The sequence below is a fragment of the Hydra vulgaris genome, chromosome 07, assembly GCF_038396675.1.
Source record: "Hydra vulgaris chromosome 07, alternate assembly HydraT2T_AEP".
Taxonomy (NCBI): domain Eukaryota; kingdom Metazoa; phylum Cnidaria; class Hydrozoa; order Anthoathecata; family Hydridae; genus Hydra; species Hydra vulgaris.
In genome coordinates, this window is record NC_088926.1 from 37392810 (window position 1) to 37412473 (window position 19664).

Below are 19664 nucleotides of genomic sequence, written 5' to 3' on the forward strand. Positions count from 1 at the left end.
TATTACCCTCTGTTAAAGATAAGGCAGAACTACTTCCATAGAACTTTTTTTTCGACTCTTGAATCTTATAGTTATACTTTTCCATTCCAATTAAACAGTTAAACATGTTAAACATTCAAATCACTCAGGCTTCTTTTGATTAAGTCATATTTCAATTAAACTCTTATGCGATTTTGTTCAGACAACAATCCTGTCATAGTCTTACAAAAGTGTTCTTCATAATTCTCTTCAATTTTTTCTAAACTATTTAATAAGGGTTGACTTAACTTTGTTTTCCTGCCTGCTGGAAAATGGCATCTGCGGTTCCAATTTCTAAAAACTCTAGAGAATGTTCTGACCCCTCTAACTATCATCCAATCAGTCTTCTATCTGTTATTGGCAAGGTCTTTGAGTCTTTGATCAATAAATTTTTAACATCCCATCTTCAAATAACTTACTGTTATACAATTAATACAGTTATCAATCTTTGCACTCTATGGCTGACTTGGTAGCTACTGTTACTGAAAGATTTTATTGTGCACTAAATGGAGGTTGCTAACAACTTGCTAACTGCTGTGACAGATTTTATCAAGCATTAGATGGAGGCAGTGAGGCTAGAGCTATTACACTTGACATATCTAAAGCTTTTTAAAATGTTTGGCATGCTGGTTTTCTCCAAAAGCATCTTATGGTTTATCTAAAAAAGTTTTTTAGATTATCAAATTTTTTTTTCTTACTACTTTGTTAAAGTTATCCTCAAAGGCCAACACTCTTTTTCATTTCCAGTAACTTCTGGTGTACCTTAAGGTTCTATCCTTGGTTCTGTTTTGTTTCTTATCTACATCAATGATCTACCAGACAACCTTACATCTAAAGTAGCTCTATTTGCTGATGACTCAACTTTATACTCATGTCTTGACAAAAAATCGATCGCTTAGAACTGTTTCCCATAGCAGTAAAGCTGCATCTCTATCTCTTTTCTACAAATATTATCATGATCGCTGTTCAAAGGAGCTATTATCTCTAGTTCCATAAACTAAAACTTATTCTTGTTTGACTCGTCATTCAGCAAAGTCTCATGCTTTTACTGTATCTGTCCAGCATGCTCTAAAAACTTTTATTCACCTTGTTTTTTTCTCTACACTTTGAAACCCTATGAAACTCTTTCCCATCTTCATGCTTTCCTGATTCATACAACCTTCAACACTTCAAGTCTTCTGTCAACTGTTTCCTTGCATTTTAACATTATTCTTTGTTGTAGCTCCCAACTTAATAGAGTTTGCTTGCAGCTTTGTTGGGAGTGATTTAGAATAATAATTAAAAAAAGGAAGAAAAAAAATTAATTTAGAAAAAAATATGAAGTTAAAAAATTCTCCAAAATATTTACAAAAATAAACAAAATATTAAAAATAAAATAAAAATAAATAATAATAATTCAATAATAATTTTTGTAATAATTATAGTAATAATTGAAAAAAAAAAAGATTTAAAAACTCTTACAGTAAAAACTTCAGGAATTTTAAGCTTTCCAACTCTTATTTCACTAGATGAAAGAACACCTTCATCTTTAGGAGAAATAACGTTTTGAGGAAGAAAATTGTTTTTTGTGGAAACTAATGAGAAAAAGATAAGCTTAAATAAATTCAATAAATTAAAATAATTTATTTTATTATTAATATAAATAAAATTTTTAAAAATACATAAAATAATAAATTATAAATGTATGTGTCACACACATGTCAATGCATGTGCATATTAAAATTATACAAGTATTTATGACTGAAATCTGCCATATGTTAAAAACATATACCCATCTGTACCAACTAAAGAAGCAACAGATTTTATTTTAAATATGCAATAATGATTACAATTAATCTAATCACCAACTGGAAAATTTTGAACTGATCGCGCTTTATTGGTTGTTACATCTAAAGATATTTTGCAACACCTTAAATGAAATGCAACAGCCATTTCATCAAATAAAAATTTTTATATACAAATTTTTTTGTGATACCTTGATGACAGCTACATATGAACAAATTGAACAAGCTAACAATTGAACAAGCTAACAATTGAACAAGCTAACAATTGAACAAGCTAACAATTGAACAAGCTAACAATTGAACAAGCTAACAAGTTACTTGTAATTATCAATCAGCAAAATATCAAGCTTAAGTATACAATGGAGCTTAAAGATACAAAAAAATTAAATTTTTTTTGAAATAAAATGAAATTTATCAATAGCAAAAATGATCATTATGAGTACAAAATTTAGAGGAAGGAAGCATTTGGTCAAAACAAAACTGAATTGGAGACACGAAAAAAAATTCTTGCAGAAGAATTTTTTTGTCATGTCTCAGGGAGGGGGGGGGGTGTATCAACAATGAAGAAGAGCATTAGAAAAAAATAAATATATATGAATTAAATATTTTCAAATTTTCTAAAATATTTTACATTGGTACAAATTTAAGAGATTTGAAATAAAATTATAGCATATCAACTTTTTTATAAGGACTGAAGTTTAAGAAGTATGTTTTTAAAAAGATTATAATTGAAAAACTGCATTTTTATATTTATTGATATATTTACTACTTTTTATATTTACTTGATATAAAGATAAGCGAATTTTAAAATTACTTAATATTAAGGTAATTAGAAGGTTTTATAGCTTTCTCACTACTAACCCATTAGGACATTTAGAGAGAGAGAGAGAGAGAGAGAGAGAGAGAGAGAGAGAGAGAGAGAGAGAGATATGAATATAAATAAATATATATAAATATATATATATATATATATATATATATAAATATAGATATATAGATATATATATGTAAATATATATATATATATATGTATATATATATATGTAAATATATATATATATATATATATGTATATATATATATATATATGTATAAATATAGATATATATAGAAATATATATATATAAATATATATATATACATATATATATATATATATATATATATATATATATATATATATATATATATATATATATATATATATATATATATATATATTATTGCGGCAGAAAGTAAGTATACACCCAACCCAAATCGTAAAAATAATAGTTTAATGTGGTATTTCTTATTTTTAGAAACATAATAGAAGCAATTTTGCATTCTGTGAATTTACTTAATCAATATTCTTTGCACTTCCTGTTTACAATAGCAAGTGTGACTCATATTGTGTACTAAAAATTAAACTTTAAAGAGTTAACTTTGTATTGTTTAATTGTGCAAATTTTGAAGACAAGGTTAGTAATTGTTTTACAATGTTATAGTATTGTTATTATAATTAAGTTTTTAATAACAATTAACAAATAACTTTTTTTTATTGTCTTAAAAACTTTCAAAATGGTTCTGACCAGTTTTGACTTTAGGCCAAGTCATTAATAAATTATTATTATCCATTGTTGAGATGCATGTTGGGTTTTAGAGAATTTTTAACTACAATTTGTTAGTTTAAGCTAATACTGATTAATTAATGTCTTTGGTTTTTCATTATTCATATTTGGCTATTTGTCTGATATATTTTGTGTAATTATTCATTTTTATATTTGAAGGTATGCCCAAATATCGTCGACTGACAACAGAAGAAAGACTTCGCGCAGTGTTCTTGGCAGAAACAGGTGCAAGTTTAAGAAAAATAGCCAGAGAACTTAAAGCAACACCAATGGGTATTAAGAAAATAATAGATAAACATATCGAAACTGGTTCAACAGCTGATAAGAGGCGATCTGGAAGACCAAAGAAAACAACTCCACACACTGACAGAGTGTTAGTTCGAATGTCCTTGCAGGATCATAGACTCACTGTTCCTCAACTCGGTCGAAAACTTTCTGAAGAACATGGGGTTACTCTGGCAACTCGAACTGCACGTCAGCGCCTTCTGAAAGCAGGTCTTCGTGGATGTGTGGCTGCAAAGAAGCCACTGCTTTCAGCTACAAACGTTTGTCGACGATTGGCATTTGCCAAAGCACACAAAGACTTGACAGTAGATGATTGGAAACATGTCCTGTTCAGTGATGAAACTTCTTTCGAGTTGTTCCTTAGTTCCAAACGAGTAATTGTGCGAAGAAGAGTTGGTGAAAAATTCAGTAAAAACTGTATTGCGCCAACTGTCAAGCATGGAGGAAAGCTTTAATGATTTGGGGGTGTATGTCTGGGTATGGGCTTGGGCACTATTATCGATGTACTGGAAGTATGAACCAACACCAGTACATTGATGTACTACAAAACACAATGTTTCCTTCTGCTAGTGCACTGTTTGGGCAACTTAACTCGTTCTTCTTTCAGCATGACAATGCACCATGCCACAAGGCCAAGACTGTCACAGATTTTCTTTGGCGTAATCAGGTGGCAGTACTTGATTGGCCTGCTCAGAGCCCGGACATGAATCCGATTGAAAATTTGTGGAGTGTTATGGCAAAGAACATTGAAGGAAAGAGGCCATCAAACTTGGATAGTCTTTGGTTAATTTTGCAAGATGCATGGAACAATATTGATGATGTTACAATTACTCGCCTGTTTGAGTCAATGCCAAACCGTATGAAACATGTTATTAAAGCGCAAGGTTACCATACTAAATATTGATCAAACTGCATGTTCTTGATACAGAGTGTTGTTTTTGATGATTCTGATAAATAAAAATTGTGTTTGCAACAATTTACAGTGTTTTTAATTGCTTAAAATAATAAATGTATGCAAAACTCAATGGTGTATACTTACTTTATGCCGCTATAGTATATATATATAGGGGAGAGTTGCCTAAATTGAAATACTTTAGGAATAAATATTTATTAACCAAAAATGACATAACTATGAAAACATTTATGATTTGATTAAGGCAATCCTACCATACTATTATCCATAATTTGACTTGATTGAGTGCACTATTATTGGAAATAAATTTATTTTTGCAAAGATACCATTTTGTTCCAATCAAGGCAGCTGGTTCCCTAAATTGGAACACTTTGACTCCTTAATCAGAACAGGTTGTTTTTTTTTTTAAAAAACCCAGTAAAATCAACAAAAACTGATTAAAAATAATTTTTATCTTTATAGTGAAAATTTAAACAGTTCATTCAAAACTTATAATAGGATTGATATTACCCTGACAAACTGAAACCCTATAAACAAAAAATTGTATAAAAGCTTCAACTGTTATGACGTTTTCTTAATTTATTGATTAAAAATCACTAAATAAAGTATAATTTTTAGGGATTATGGTTGTTACTAATTATTTTTAAATTGCGCTTGAACATTTCTACAACCCGTTAATGTTATTACTGATTAAGTAAGGAAAACTTTATAGTTCCAAACAAGGAAACTTTTGACTATTTTGTTATATCACTGCAATATCACTGCAATATCATGTTATATCACTACAATATCATGCTTGCAATTATTTATAAGATAAGTTTATATTGTTATTTTGCATTTTAAATCAAAATACACACAAAAAACCGTATAACCTTTAGCAGCTAGTTTACCCAACACAACCAATATAGTGTGAACATAAAATCACCAAATCCACGAATCACAAAATGACCAAATTGATCACCAAAAAACAATGACACAAACAAAATCAAAATCAAATGAGCATTTTTTTAAGGAAAAACTTTCAAAATGTGTCAAAACATGGAAATGTGGAAACATGGAAACAAGAAAAAACTTTCAAAATGTGTCAAAACATGGAAATTAAGGTGTTTTAGTACATATAATATTTATTATATATATATATATATATATATATATATATATATATATATATATATATATATTTTCAAAAATCATTTAAAAATGATTGATAAACATAAATGCTTCACACAAAACGAGATAGACTACATTACCAAATTTGAATGGAAATCAAGCAATTTTTATGTAATTCCCAAAATTCACAAATGTAAAGAAATAATCAAAAAAGTTCAAGAGTCTAATTCTCTAGTTATTGAAATGCAACCACCAATCAATTTAAAGGGTCGACCTATTATTGCAGGAATTGACTCACCTACGTCACATTTAAGCCAATTTCTGCACATAATTCTATCTCCTATTGTACGGAAGCAAAAAACTTATATAAAAGATGATTGGGACTTCTTAAGAAAAATTCCTAAAAAAGTAGAGCTAGATAGTATTATACTAACATGTGACATTGTTAACCTTTACACTACAATACCCCACAACCTTGGTTTAGAAGCATTAAAATTTTGGGTTGAAAAACATAAAAATCTAATACCTGAACAAATTACTACCAATTTCATTATAGAATCAGCATCATTTATTTTAAAAAACAATAATTTCCTCTTTGATAATCAATTATTTCACCAAATCACAGGTACAGCCATGGGTACAGACTTTGCACCAGACTATGCATGTCTTTCAATAGGTTTCTTAGAAGAAACAATACTTTTTCCAAAAATTCTACCAAGATTTTTTTCCAATGACGAGGTTCATACTTATGAACAGTTCTACTTTAGATATGTTGATGATGGTTTTAACATATGGCCTAAACACTTAGATATAAACAAATTTAAATTGTCACTCGTCGAATTAAACAATTCAATTACCTTCACAATTGACTATGGCATTGAATTAGTTGAAAAATAAAATATTTATAATTTAATTAATTTTTTAGACATTTCTGTTATTCTTCAAAATAACAAATATATCAAAACTGACATATTTTATAAAGAAACAAACACACACGATTATCTTAATTTTAACAGTCATCATCCTTACCACACCAAAAAGAACATCCCTTATAGTCTTGCAAAAAGAATAATTGTATTTACATCTCATTATATCACCGAAAACCTGCGTTTAGCAGAGCTTAAATTATGGCTGAAAGAATGTAATTATCCAGACATTGTTATTGAAAAAGCATTTCATAATGCAAAACTACAAGGACCAGCTCAACAAAAGAAACCTAATAAAGTCGTTCCTTTAGTCACTACATTTTACAGCAACCTAAATTGCCAACCTATATTAACTAAAACCAAACTTCTACTCAGTTTATACACCAGTGAAAGAATACAAAAAATATTTTCTAACATAAATCCTGTAATAGCTTACAAACAACCACCAAATTTACTGAGACAACTTACTTCCGCTAAATTTAATTCCACAACATCTAATAACAAAAAGATAGGAATTTTTAAATGTAATGATAGTCGTTGCAAAATTTGTTTATTTTACCTACAAGAGGTAAATAATTTCGTAACATCCAACGGTACTATTTGGAACATCAAAAGTCACATTACTTGTAGCAGCAAGAATGTCATTTATTATCTAAAATGTTTGTCTTGTAATGGTCAATCAACGTATACTGGAAAAACAAACAATTTGAGAAATCGCACTAATGGTCATATTTCAAGTTGCAGAACTAGCCATTCAACAGACAGGTTTGACAATCATGTATATGATTGCCAACGTATAAATAAAGAAATAATGGAACCATTTTTCCAGCTTTTTGTATTTCTGGAACTTAAAAGTGATAAAAATTTATTATCTTATGAAAGTCATTTGCATAAACAAAAGCATGATACTTTTAACTAACACTTCCTGTTTTTAAAAAATATTAGACAATGCTAACTAATAGCAACAATACATTAATTGATTAAAAAATACTTTTGTAACAAAAAATAAATAAATTTGTACTTAACAGCACTTAAACTAACACTACTGATGAAACATTGAAAGGCCTCTAGTGTTGAATATATTTTGTACTAATTTCTTAGAAACCTTTAAAGAAATATATAAAAAAATTTTTTTTGAAGTTGAGATTTTGTTTGACATACATTTTTCATTGTATATATATATATATATATATATATATATATATATATATATATATATATATATATATATATATATATATATATATATATATATATATATATATATATATATATATATATATATATACTAGGGGTATTCAAAAAAAGTGAATTTTCAAATCTAAAAAACCATACCCCTAAATTTGGGGCAAATGTATAAAAAATGAGCCTCGCAAAGTTTGAGCGCTGTCCGATCACTTTTTTACCCCCCTCAAGTTAAAAATTTAGGGGAAAATTGACCGAAAAGTGGTAATTTTCGGGCACCTTGAGGGAGGAGTAATTTTTTTTTTTTTCAAATTTTTTTTTCTGCTATATGTATATAGGCCTATATTTTTGTTAAAAAATATATGGTTTTTTTCCTACTTCTCAAAAATCTATGTTTGGTGGTATTGAAAATCATGAAAATCAGAATTTTTTTAGTTAAAGTTAGATTTATATATATATATATATATATATATATATATATATATATATATATATATATATATATATATATATATATATATATATATATATATATATATATATATATATATATATATATATATATATATATATATATATATATACATATATATATTTATAAGCCTTGTGTGTATTAACATATACACACAAGGCCTCTCTAACTATTCCCAAGACATACCAGAGGGAGCAACCAACTTCATTTTGCCAGAAAGAATGAACAGTTGTTGGTTGTGACCTCAGCAATGTTGTTTATCTATATTGAAAAAAACACTATTTATCTATATTGAAAAATCAAAATGAGCAAGAATAAATAAAATTATAAACTTATATTCAAGTTTTATAACAGAAAAAAAATTTACAAATCTAATAATAATCAAGTTTAACTCTTTATCTTTTTTCGCATCACACCAAGTCCATCATTAAACTTAATGTTTGAAATTGTACCGGATTTTTGTTCTTGTGATCTGAATACAGATCGAACTTTGTCCACAGTTAGCAATCTGTTGTGCTTTTCAGTTTCATCAGAATATCTATGAATATACTGCCCCATCATACCTATTGACCGTTCTGAATGGTCATTTACAAAAATCAAAGTTTCAGCATATTTTTGAAAACTTTTGAAGCATGACTGAGTATGCCAATAGTTTGGTGGAAGTGAGAGCCAGTCTTGAACTTGTTGCTTATCAAACCTAATCATGTCAAAAATCAGGTAAGAAAAGACATCAACCAAGGCAGACAAGGATGGTGGTTTTTTCCCAATTTTTGTATTCATTTTATAAATTTCCTTGATATCTTGCTTTACTTTATTCTCAGGCTTATAATAGTCAGAGCTAGGCATATCAAATGTCAGAATTGCTGATGCAATTTTGCCTTCTCCTCTGATGCTAACTCATCATCTAGCAAAGCTAAAGGTATCATTGTTGAATCCAAATACCAACAGTGTTTATACTGAGACTCTAATACAGCATCGACAGCTATTGGGTTTGTACATACCTTCTTGTACAGATGCATTTGATGTATGGCTGTAATGTCAAGAAAAGGAGCTTTGATGACATCCTCAGATTGTAGATACCATTTTGCATAAAAGCAAACAATAAATTCTGTAATAAGCTTAATTTCAATTTTCAGTTTATCATTTTCCTGAACAAACGTAAGTTGATTGGATAAAAGCCAAAGCTTTAGATAATAAATTGCTTTTCCTAAAAATCTTGCATGATGAATAGCACCAGTTTTTCTTACTTTATATGTTATAGGGGATAAGTACGTGATAACTAATTTGGCAAGCTCACTTCTATCATCTCTTATAATACCTGGTTTACTAACGTATGCTTTGCAAAATGTTAATGACTTCATAGCTGCCTTTTCTAAAAAACTGCTTTTAACCTTATTCCAATCAAACCGTAACAGTAGAACTGAATTATAGTTAAAATTAGGTTCTTCAAAAATATTTTTAAACTTTTTGAAAAGAGGATTATCAGGTCCACTAGTTTCTTCATTGGTCACTAATTTCCGAAAGTGAAGCTTTCTTAATTCAGTCACATGATGCCTACATGCTATTTGGAGGAGATACTTATCCAGTTCTTGAGATATTCTGGAAACTGATCCTTTATTCGTCCCAGTGTTGGATGATGTTGTATCAAAGCATATTCCTCTAGTTTTTGACCTAAGTTGATACTCCTTAATTAAGTTCATTACACCTAAGAACTGATCTTCACCAGTGGATGACGCTAGTGGAGGTACTCCAAGTAGGTAAGTCTGTCCATTAATGTTAACTAAAACAGCCATTCTATCCCTCTTTAACATTTTTCCTTTGTTAGCTCAAACAAGGTCAAATGAATCATCAAAATGAATTATACATGGATATGGAGATGCGTCTATGGCTGCTTTAACATCTTCTTTTGAAATTTTTGCTATGTTTTCATTTTCTTTTTTCATTTTTCTATATGCGGTAGACTGACTGCTTTTAACTTCTTTAAGATCAACACCTGATTGATATAGAACTGCATTTGTTACCTTCTGTAAAACATTTGGTGATATATCACAGGCTGTAGCAGTAAGTGAAACATTACCAGCAAAAATATCTTTTGGAATTTTTGCAATTACTGTGTCTGGGTTTTCAGAGACTTCTATATGATACCAATCACCTGGCTCGAAATCAGATTCAATTGAAGAATCATCGCTTAGAATTGTGTCTATAAGTTCAACGTTGGGTACATAATCTCTCATCAAATCTTAGGCTGTAAACGATTTTTCTTCCTGATGCTTTCTTTTGCCTAATTAACAGAATAAATGTAGTTTTAGTTTTTAATTTTAAAATTAGTGGAAAAAAGAATTAATAGAGCTTGAGAAAGAGCTAAAGTAATTAATTAAAAGTATTGAATACCTTTTTTCTAAATTTAATATCCTCTGAACCAATAATAAACTTTCTTTCATTTTCCTGATCTTCAAGAAATTTTAGATCTTCAATCTTGTCTTTTAGTGATCTTTTTTTATCTTTACTGATTGTGTCTTTGAGATTAGAATTACCAGCCCAAAAAAGTTTTTTTATTTCAATCTCAAACTCGTTTTGTTTAGCCAAATCACCACTATTTCCCCTTTTTGCATTTTTTTTTCAAGTTGGAATAGGAATTATGCAATTTAAAAAGTTTTTTAACTAAACTTAAATCAGTTAACACATCAAATCCAGCTTTAATCCAGGGTCTCTTGATTTTAGACAAAATACATTCACAACAACTCTCCAAACATCTAGAAAATTTTTTTTTTGGGGGACAAGCAATAATACTTGATATTGATACAGATCGACATTGTTGGTTATATATTAATTGTTGAAGTATATCCAAGCCTGTTAGAAGTTGTATATCTAAATAGAAAAATTTATATTTTATAAATAAAATAAATTTTTTAGCAACTAATGACTCATTATAATTCCAATATTAATAAAAATGTTTATACCTGATATAGCTGGTTTTGCCTCTTTTATAATAAAAAGTTCCTTTTTCATTGACCTAAGTTGTGCTTCACTCATTTTCAATGTTTATTGTATGTACTAATCTGTATTTATTAGAAAAATTCAAAGTTTTAAACTATCAGAATTTATACGAAGATATATGTATACAACATTAGGCATAAGAGAAAATATATTTAAAAAAATACCAATTTTCATGATTTTCAATATCACCAAACATAGATTTTTGAGAAGTAAGGAAAAAACCATATATTTTTAAACAAAAATATAGGCCTATATATATATAGCAGAAAAAAAAAATTTGAAAAAAAAAAAAATTGCCCCTCCCTCAAGACGCCCGAAAACGACCACTTTTCGGTCAATTTTCCCCTAAATTATTAGCTTGAGGGGGGGTCAAAAGTGAACGAACAGCGCTCAAACTTTGTGAGGCTCATTTTTTATATATTTGCCCCAAATTTAGGGGGTATGGTTTTTTAGATTTGAAAATTCACTTTTTTTGAATACCCCTAATATATATATATACATATTACTTGTTATAAATATTAAATTATTTTTAATTTGATTTAATTATGAATTGTATTATGAATTGTATTATATATATATATATATATATATATATATATATATATATATATATATATATATATATATATATATATATATACACACACACACACACTAGCGTAGGAAAAGGGAAGGGGGCGGAGGGGGTGATAGCCTCCCAACTAAAACACTGGGGGGGCAGACACTGCATTTAGCCCCATCCCACTTTCCCCCACCTTCATTTCCCAAATAGTTTTAAAAAAAACTTTTATGATAGCAACAGCAGAATTAGCATTTTCCAGTAATTATGAATTATATTTATTCTCTTTTAACACAGTATTTTAGTATATAGTTAAGTTATGAATAAAAAGATTAGATCAATATAAAATAAATATAGATATACAAAGATATTTAAAAATGTATATATAGAGCTAATTTTTTACCATTTAACTCTACATTGTCAATATGTATTTGTCCTTTAGGTCTTTTTTCAACATTTAAAGCAACTTCTTTGTTTAGCTGTTTTAAAAAAATATTAATGAAATATATATAAATCAATCAATCATATATTCTAAAAAAATTATAAGGATATTTACAAAAAATCATAGTAGCCAAAACATTATCATGATTTACAAATAGTTAACACCTAAAACATTTTTTTATATATAATTAATAATAATAATAATAATAATAATAATAATAATAATAATAATGAAAATAATAATAATGAAAATAATAAAAACAGTTAAAAAATAATAATAATAGTAAAAATAACAATAAAAACAATGATAATAACAACAATAACAATAATGTAAAGGAAATAAATTGAATATATATAATATATAAGAATATACATATATATATCTATATATATATATATACATATATATATATATGTATGTATGTATTTATATATATATATATATATATATATATATATATATATATATATATATATATATATATATATATATATATATACACATATAAAATTATGAATGCATGTTTAGACTAACATCTTTGATGTCACACTGAAATAGCCTGCTGCCGGAGCCTTCAGTACATACATCGACTATCTTATAGTCTGCTGCCACAAATTAATTGTGCTTTCTTTCCTAAATTGCTAAAATTAAAATCAAAAAAGAAAAATTTTAAACAAATAAAATTTATTTGGTTTTTAACACTTTTGACACATTATAAAAGTAATATTTTTTGAAATAGAACATTGACAACATAATTATCACAAAATAGTTTTTGAAAAATAATTAAATCCATTTTGTTGTAACCATTTTGTTGTAACCATTTTGTTGTAACCATTTTGTCGTAACCATTTTGTTGTAACCATTTTGTTGTAACCATTTTGTTGTAACCATTTTCACAAGAATTTCATGAAGTTCAAGTTTAATTTCTTTTGTTTTTAACACTTTTGACTACTTGAAAAAATAATAGCTTTTGAAATGGAATAACATTAAAAACATTACACAAAAATTTTGGAAAATAATGAATATAATACCCGTGGGTATTCATTGGAATACTTATTATTTAAGCTATGCAAATAACATGTTCATTTTTATAAAACGTTTTCCAAAATTTTACATTTTTAAAAACTTTAAAAACTACATTACATTTTTAAAAACTTTAAAAATTTTAGACAAGAATACCCAACTTTTTTTAATGTACCCAACTTTTTTTGCACAATATCCTAATCAAAAGTTATATTCTTGCAAATTTTTATCTTACATTTTAATTTTTTTGTGAAAATTTAGCCTTGAAAAAAATATGGCAATATATGTAAATTTGCCCGAGCATTTCAGGTTGCCAACGAATTGTTTAACTTTGAAAGCGGGACATAGGGGGTATGATTTTAAGCATAAATGGTAAAGTGATTCTTAATCAATACTTTGAAGTTTTTACAGAACTGGAAAAAGTTGGACAAAGACCAAAAGTTTTTTTTTTAAATTTGGTCAACTTTGAAAATGACCTGGCATTCTTTACTCTCTGTGACTTTCAAGTTAATCCCATTACACTGAGCATCTTTAAGAATAAGCTGCAAATTATCTCCAAATTTGTAAAACTTAATCAACATATTAAAAAGTTTAGTCTTAAACAGTAAAGATATTTTGATATTTTTCAGTTTCTACCCTGGCTCCTTTAATGGGACAAAATGTAATAAATAACTTCTACCCTGGCTCCTTTAATGGGACAAAATGTATTAATTCAGTGCACTAGAAAGAAATTATTCCAAGTATACTTTCTAGAAGGTTTGAAAATTATTAAGTCATAAAAATTAAGTTTGTTTTTAAAAATTAGTATTTGTGATTTATTTTGAAGCATTTCTGACCACTGTGTGAGCGTTTAGCATGGGTCAGCAATCTTTTATTATTCTCTTTTTTTTTTTCTTTTTCTGAAAACGTTGTATACAATAAAAGTATAAAAAACTAGTAATAATTTGTTATATATACAGAAAAAAAAAATTTATTTTTGCACAACAAAAACTTGAACTTTTATTTAAACTCCCGCCTGCCTTGGGGCTCTTGGTTGAGTAAAGACTGGAGATGGTGTCTCGATAAAAATACTCATCTTGGGCAGATGTTATATGCACCCGGCTACTGTCTTGTAAAAGACCTCCTAGGCAAAGACTTAAGGGGTAAACAGATTCTATCTGTTGACCAGCCTCGCACCCCTTCTTCCTCTATTAGGCTGGCGCAGATGTATTTTTAATACATTGTTTCCAGTTTAGGATGTTGAATGCTGGATCTTTTTGACTCAATGCATGGGTTTTGCTTGTGTCTCTGTTTTTATGACTAGGCAACTCATTCTATTATCTCCTAATGAGGGTACAGCTCTAAAACTCAGTTTTATGGTTCTGAGGCCGGCTGGTAGTCAGGTTTTCCGAACTCTGTGGTAGCTCTCAGAGAGGCTGATTTCATCAACAGCTGAAAAATATCAAAGTATTAACAGTGCCATGTTGCGCATGGATGGTGTCCCTGTTTGTACTTTTGGTGTGCATTGCGGAGGCCACATTTGGAGCCCTTTGTTACAGCTTAGGGTACCCATTTGTCATAAAACTAGGTTTGAATCCACAGACTATTCTTTCATGTGCTTTCGTTTAGCACCACTTTACTCTATTGCCTTTCTCTTTGTTCTATATCGCTCTCCTTCATCTCAAGACTGCACTCTTTTTGACGTTATTTCTGATCATATTGACCAAGCCCTCTCTCTTTATCCATCAGCTAATATAGTTGTTGTCAGTGACTTTAATGCTCACCACTTTGAATGGCTTGGCTCTAGTGTCAGTGACTCTGCAGGCATTAAAGCCCACAACTTTTGCCTTTCTCAATCCCTAACTCAAATAGTCAACTTTCCAACTCGCTTTTCTGACAACCCGAATCATCTACCTTCTCTACTCGACTTATGTCTTGTTTCTGATCCTAGTCAGTGCTCAGTTTCTCCACATTCACCCTTAGGTTCTTCTGATCACAGTTTGATCTCTCTAAAACTAATATCTCATTCTTCTATATCACCTGAATCCCCCTATTATCAAACCTCTTACAACTACAGTAAAGCTGACTGGGATTCTTTCCGTGATTTTTTTCGTGATGGCCCTTGGGTAGAAATCTTTCGTCTGTCGACAAATGTGCTTCTTACATAACTTCGTGGATTCAGGCTGGAATGGAATCTTTTATTCCCTCTCGATGATTCCAGGTCAAGCCTCACTCTCCTCCATGGTTTTCCTCACACTGTGCTGCTGCGATTGCCAATCGAAACCGTTACTTCCATATTTATCAGTGAAACAGTTCTCCAAAAAACAGACGTCTGTTTATTACTGCTAGAAACAATTGTAAAAAGGTTTTGTCTAACGCCAAAACCCGCTATTCTCGGGTCATGAAATCTTGTATCTCCTCTCAAAAATTAGGCTCTCGTGACTTCTGGAGAATCTTTAATAATATCAATAATAAGGGCAAATCTATAATTCCACCTCTCCTGTATGGTTCAGACTTTGTCACCTCACCTAAAGACAAAGCTTAATTGTTTGCTAGAAATTTTTTATCAATATCATCTCTTGATTCCACTAGTTGCGTTCTACCTGATATTGCCAACAAACAGGTTGATCCATTGCTTGACATTCATATCACTCCAGCATCTGTATCTAAAGTGATTTCCTGCCTAGACTCTTCTACAGCTTGTGGCCCGAACAACATACCTGTTATTGTCTTGCAGAAGTGTTCTCCGGAGCTGTCGTCTATACTCTCAAAACTATTCAACAAGTGCTTATCAGAGTCTTGTTTTCCAGCCTGCTGGAAAGCGGCATCTGTTATCCCTATCTTCAAAAATTCTGGAGAGCGATCTGATTCGTCTAACTACCGTCCCATAAGTCTTCTTCCTATCTTAAGCAAGGTTTTTGAATCTTTAATTAAAAAACACTTAATTTCTCATCTTGAATCTAATAACTTACTTTCTGACCATCAATATGGATTTCGATCTTCTCGTTCTACAGCTGATTTGCTAACAGTAATTGTAATGATTTGCTAACAGTAACTGACAGGTTTTATCGTGCATTAGATGAAGGTGGAGAGGTTAAGGCCATCGCTCTTGACATTTCAAAAGGTTTTGATAAAGTTTGGCATGCTGGTCTTCTCCATAAGCTTTCTTCTTATGGTGTATCCGGCAACAAATTTAAGATCATTGAATCCTTCCTTTCCAATCGTAGCATAAAAGTTGTCCTCGATGGACAAAACTCTTCTTCTTATTCTGTAACTTCAGGGGTTCCTCAAGGTTCTATCCTTGGCCCTATACTCTTTTTAATTTACATTAACGATCTTCCAGATATTCTCACATCTAAGGTTCTAAGGTGGCATTGTTTGCTGATGATACTACCATTTATTCTTGTTGTGATAAGAAACCAACACCCCATGATTGCTTGGAGGGGGCATTTGAGCTTGAAAAGGATCTCACTTCTGCTACAGCATGGGGCTCACAGTGGCTGGTGAACTTTAATTCAGATAAAACTCAATTTTTAGATCTTCCTATATTTATGAACAGTGATGTACTCAATGTGTCACCTACTCGTCATCTTCAAGGATTAACTCATACTTCCAATCTTTCTTGGAAACCATATATCAAATCAGCTGTTAAATCAGCAACTGCTAAGGTTGCATCTCTTTATCGAGCTCGTCACTTTCTTACTTCGGATTCTATTCTCTATCTCTATAAATCTCAAATCCGGTTTTGTATGGATTACTGTTGCCATATCTGGGGCGGTCCTTCTAATGATGCCCTTTTTCTTTTAGACAGGGTGCAAAAACGCATTGTAAACATAGTTGGACCTGCTCTTGCAGCTAACCTCCAACCATTATCACATCGTCGTAATGTTGCTTCTCTTTCTTTTTTCTACAAATACTATAATGTGCACTGCTCTAAAGAGCTAGCGTCTCTTGTGCCATCTACTAAAATTCATTCTTGTGTTACTCGTCATTCAATTAAGTCTCATCATTTTTCTGTGACTGTTCCTAAGTGCTCCAAAAACGCTTATTTGTCTAGTTTTTTTCCTCAAACATCAGTTCTTTAGAATTCGCTTCCTTCATCTTGCTTTCCTGATTCATATAACTTGCAATATTTTAAGTCGTCCGTCAATCGTTATCTTGCTCTACAATCTTCATCTTTTCTCCTTCAGTAACTTCCAACTTTAATTAGTGGCTGCTTGGAGCCTTGTTAGAAGCGAAGATGTTAAAAAAAAAAAAAAACAACTTTTATTTAAAAACTTTAGTCTTAAAAACTTCAATGATTGATTAACATTTATCAATTTAATTAGTCACGTGACTTGTTATAACCCTTTTAATTAGTTGCAACATCTTAAAAATAAAATTCTCAATTATTAAAGAAATTCTAATTATTAATTATTATTTCAATTAATAAAGAAATTAACATATTTTTTTAGTTAAAAAGTTAGCACATTTTTTAGTTACAAAAGGATAAGCTTTAAAAAAATTCAATTTGCAAATTGCGTACCTTGCAGACAAGGAGATAGGACTATGTACTGACAGGAATCCAGTTGTTTTTAAGATGTTCTGTCTTGTAAAAGAAAAGATTTGAGATCATTACTAACTAAATTTATGTCTTGGCAATGAAATTGAACATGCGTGATGCTTTTATAGTATTGCAAACTAATAGCGATGTTGAAAATAACATGAGAATAAAAACAAGATGAATAGAGCATCAACTTAATTAAAAACTAAATATTAATATAAATGTTAAATATTAAAGGGCTATTATTTTTTTTCTTTCCATCTTGCAAACAAATTAAAGCTGCAAAAAGTTTTCTGCAGGGCTTTCTGGGTAATTCATATATCTTGAAGTTTATTTTTGATAGTATGAAAATAGATTTTTTAAAGGGACTATAATCAGTAAGTAAAATTTTGCAAGAATTAGAAAAAGAAGCATTTAAAAAATTACATATTTCCAACACTTTGCAAATTTTGTGATTATAGAGTCTGACATTTCTTTTTTTTTACTCTGAATAATTTGTCATTTCTGACAAATTATTCAGAGTAAAAAAAAAAAGTGAATGAATGAAGAGCGAATGACACCAATAAATCAAGTAAAGTATTCATATTATTGCTATTTATTGCAAGTTCTAAATTACATATGGTATGCAATACATATCCAATACATTACAAAGTTCGCATCTGCTATGGTTGTCTTTCCTTGTTGTACATACTTTTAATGATGTACTACCTTCTTTAGACAAAACCTCAAAAACCTAAAAATGTAATTGATCCTATTCTATCAGTCAATCTTAAACCTCTGTCTTGTGTATGGTTTCTAATTAATTGAGTTGTTATCTCTGATTTTTAATCTACAAAAATCTTGTTAGTTAGTATCTTGTTACTTTTTTTTTTTACGTTTCATTTTTTTATCTGTTCTTGTGTGCTCAAAAAATCAATATTTATCTCTCCAACATCATTTGCTTTAGGAATTCTCTCAAATCTTTATGCTTTCCTGACTCAATTGACTTTAAAGAGCAAGAAGGCAATTGACATCAAGAGACAACTGACTAAAAAAGACAATTGACTTAGAGAGACAATTGACTTAAAGAGACAATTGACTTAAAGGAAACAATTGACTGAAAGAGTTTTTTATTCTTTAAGTTTCCGGTTACTTTTTAGCAACTCTCAACTTAAGTAATGGTTGCTCGCATAATTGCATAATAATTAAAAATGGTTGCTTGCATAATTGCTAGGAGAGAACTTAAAATAAAAACTTTATTTATATTAATTTTTTTTTAAATTTTAAAATGAGAATCCTAAAAACATAAAAACCTTTCTAAAAATTAAAAAAAAATTTAAACTAGATTAATCACTGTTCCTTAATTTTTTAAATTTTAAATAATGATCTCATTTTATCAAAATTTCATCAAAAGATATTTTTAAGTCATTAAATTGATGCTATGTAGCAGTGATGCTATGTAGCAGTGATGCTATGTAGCAGTGACGCTATGCAGAGACAGGTAAGACTCCTTATAGTGATAGAGAGCACATACCTAAAAAAAGGAAAACTTTTTTTTTGCTTAAGATAGTTTGGTTTATTTTAATTTAAAAATAATTTGATATTATTCTATTACTGTTTTTATTTATTTTTAACCATATTTATTTATAATTATCTATATTAATTAAATTGTTAAAAACTATGGTTTTAATAAACATTTACTTAGTAAACTTTATTTATCGACAGTACAGGTAAAAACGAACTAAAAGATTAAAGAAAAAATAAAACAAGAAAATGAATAAAAAAATAAAACAAACAAATAGATTAAATAAAACAAAAACAATCAATTAAAAGTGAAGTAAA

At 29.2% G+C, this 19664-nt stretch overlaps 1 protein-coding gene across 4 annotated transcripts in view; it reads right to left on the bottom strand.

Moving 5' to 3' along the window:
- LOC100210173 (uncharacterized) overlaps positions 1–19664 on the bottom strand; it is a 133301-nt gene that overhangs the window by 49283 nt on the left and 64354 nt on the right. For all 4 annotated transcript variants that reach the window (XM_065801791.1, XM_065801793.1, XM_065801790.1 and 1 more), the window contains exons 22-23: positions 12260–12335; positions 1480–1592 (exon numbers count right to left, since the gene is read on the bottom strand). In XM_065801791.1, coding sequence (XP_065657863.1) covers positions 1480–1592; positions 12260–12335 — 189 coding nt within the window. The remainder of the gene's footprint in view (positions 1–1479; positions 1593–12259; positions 12336–19664) is intronic.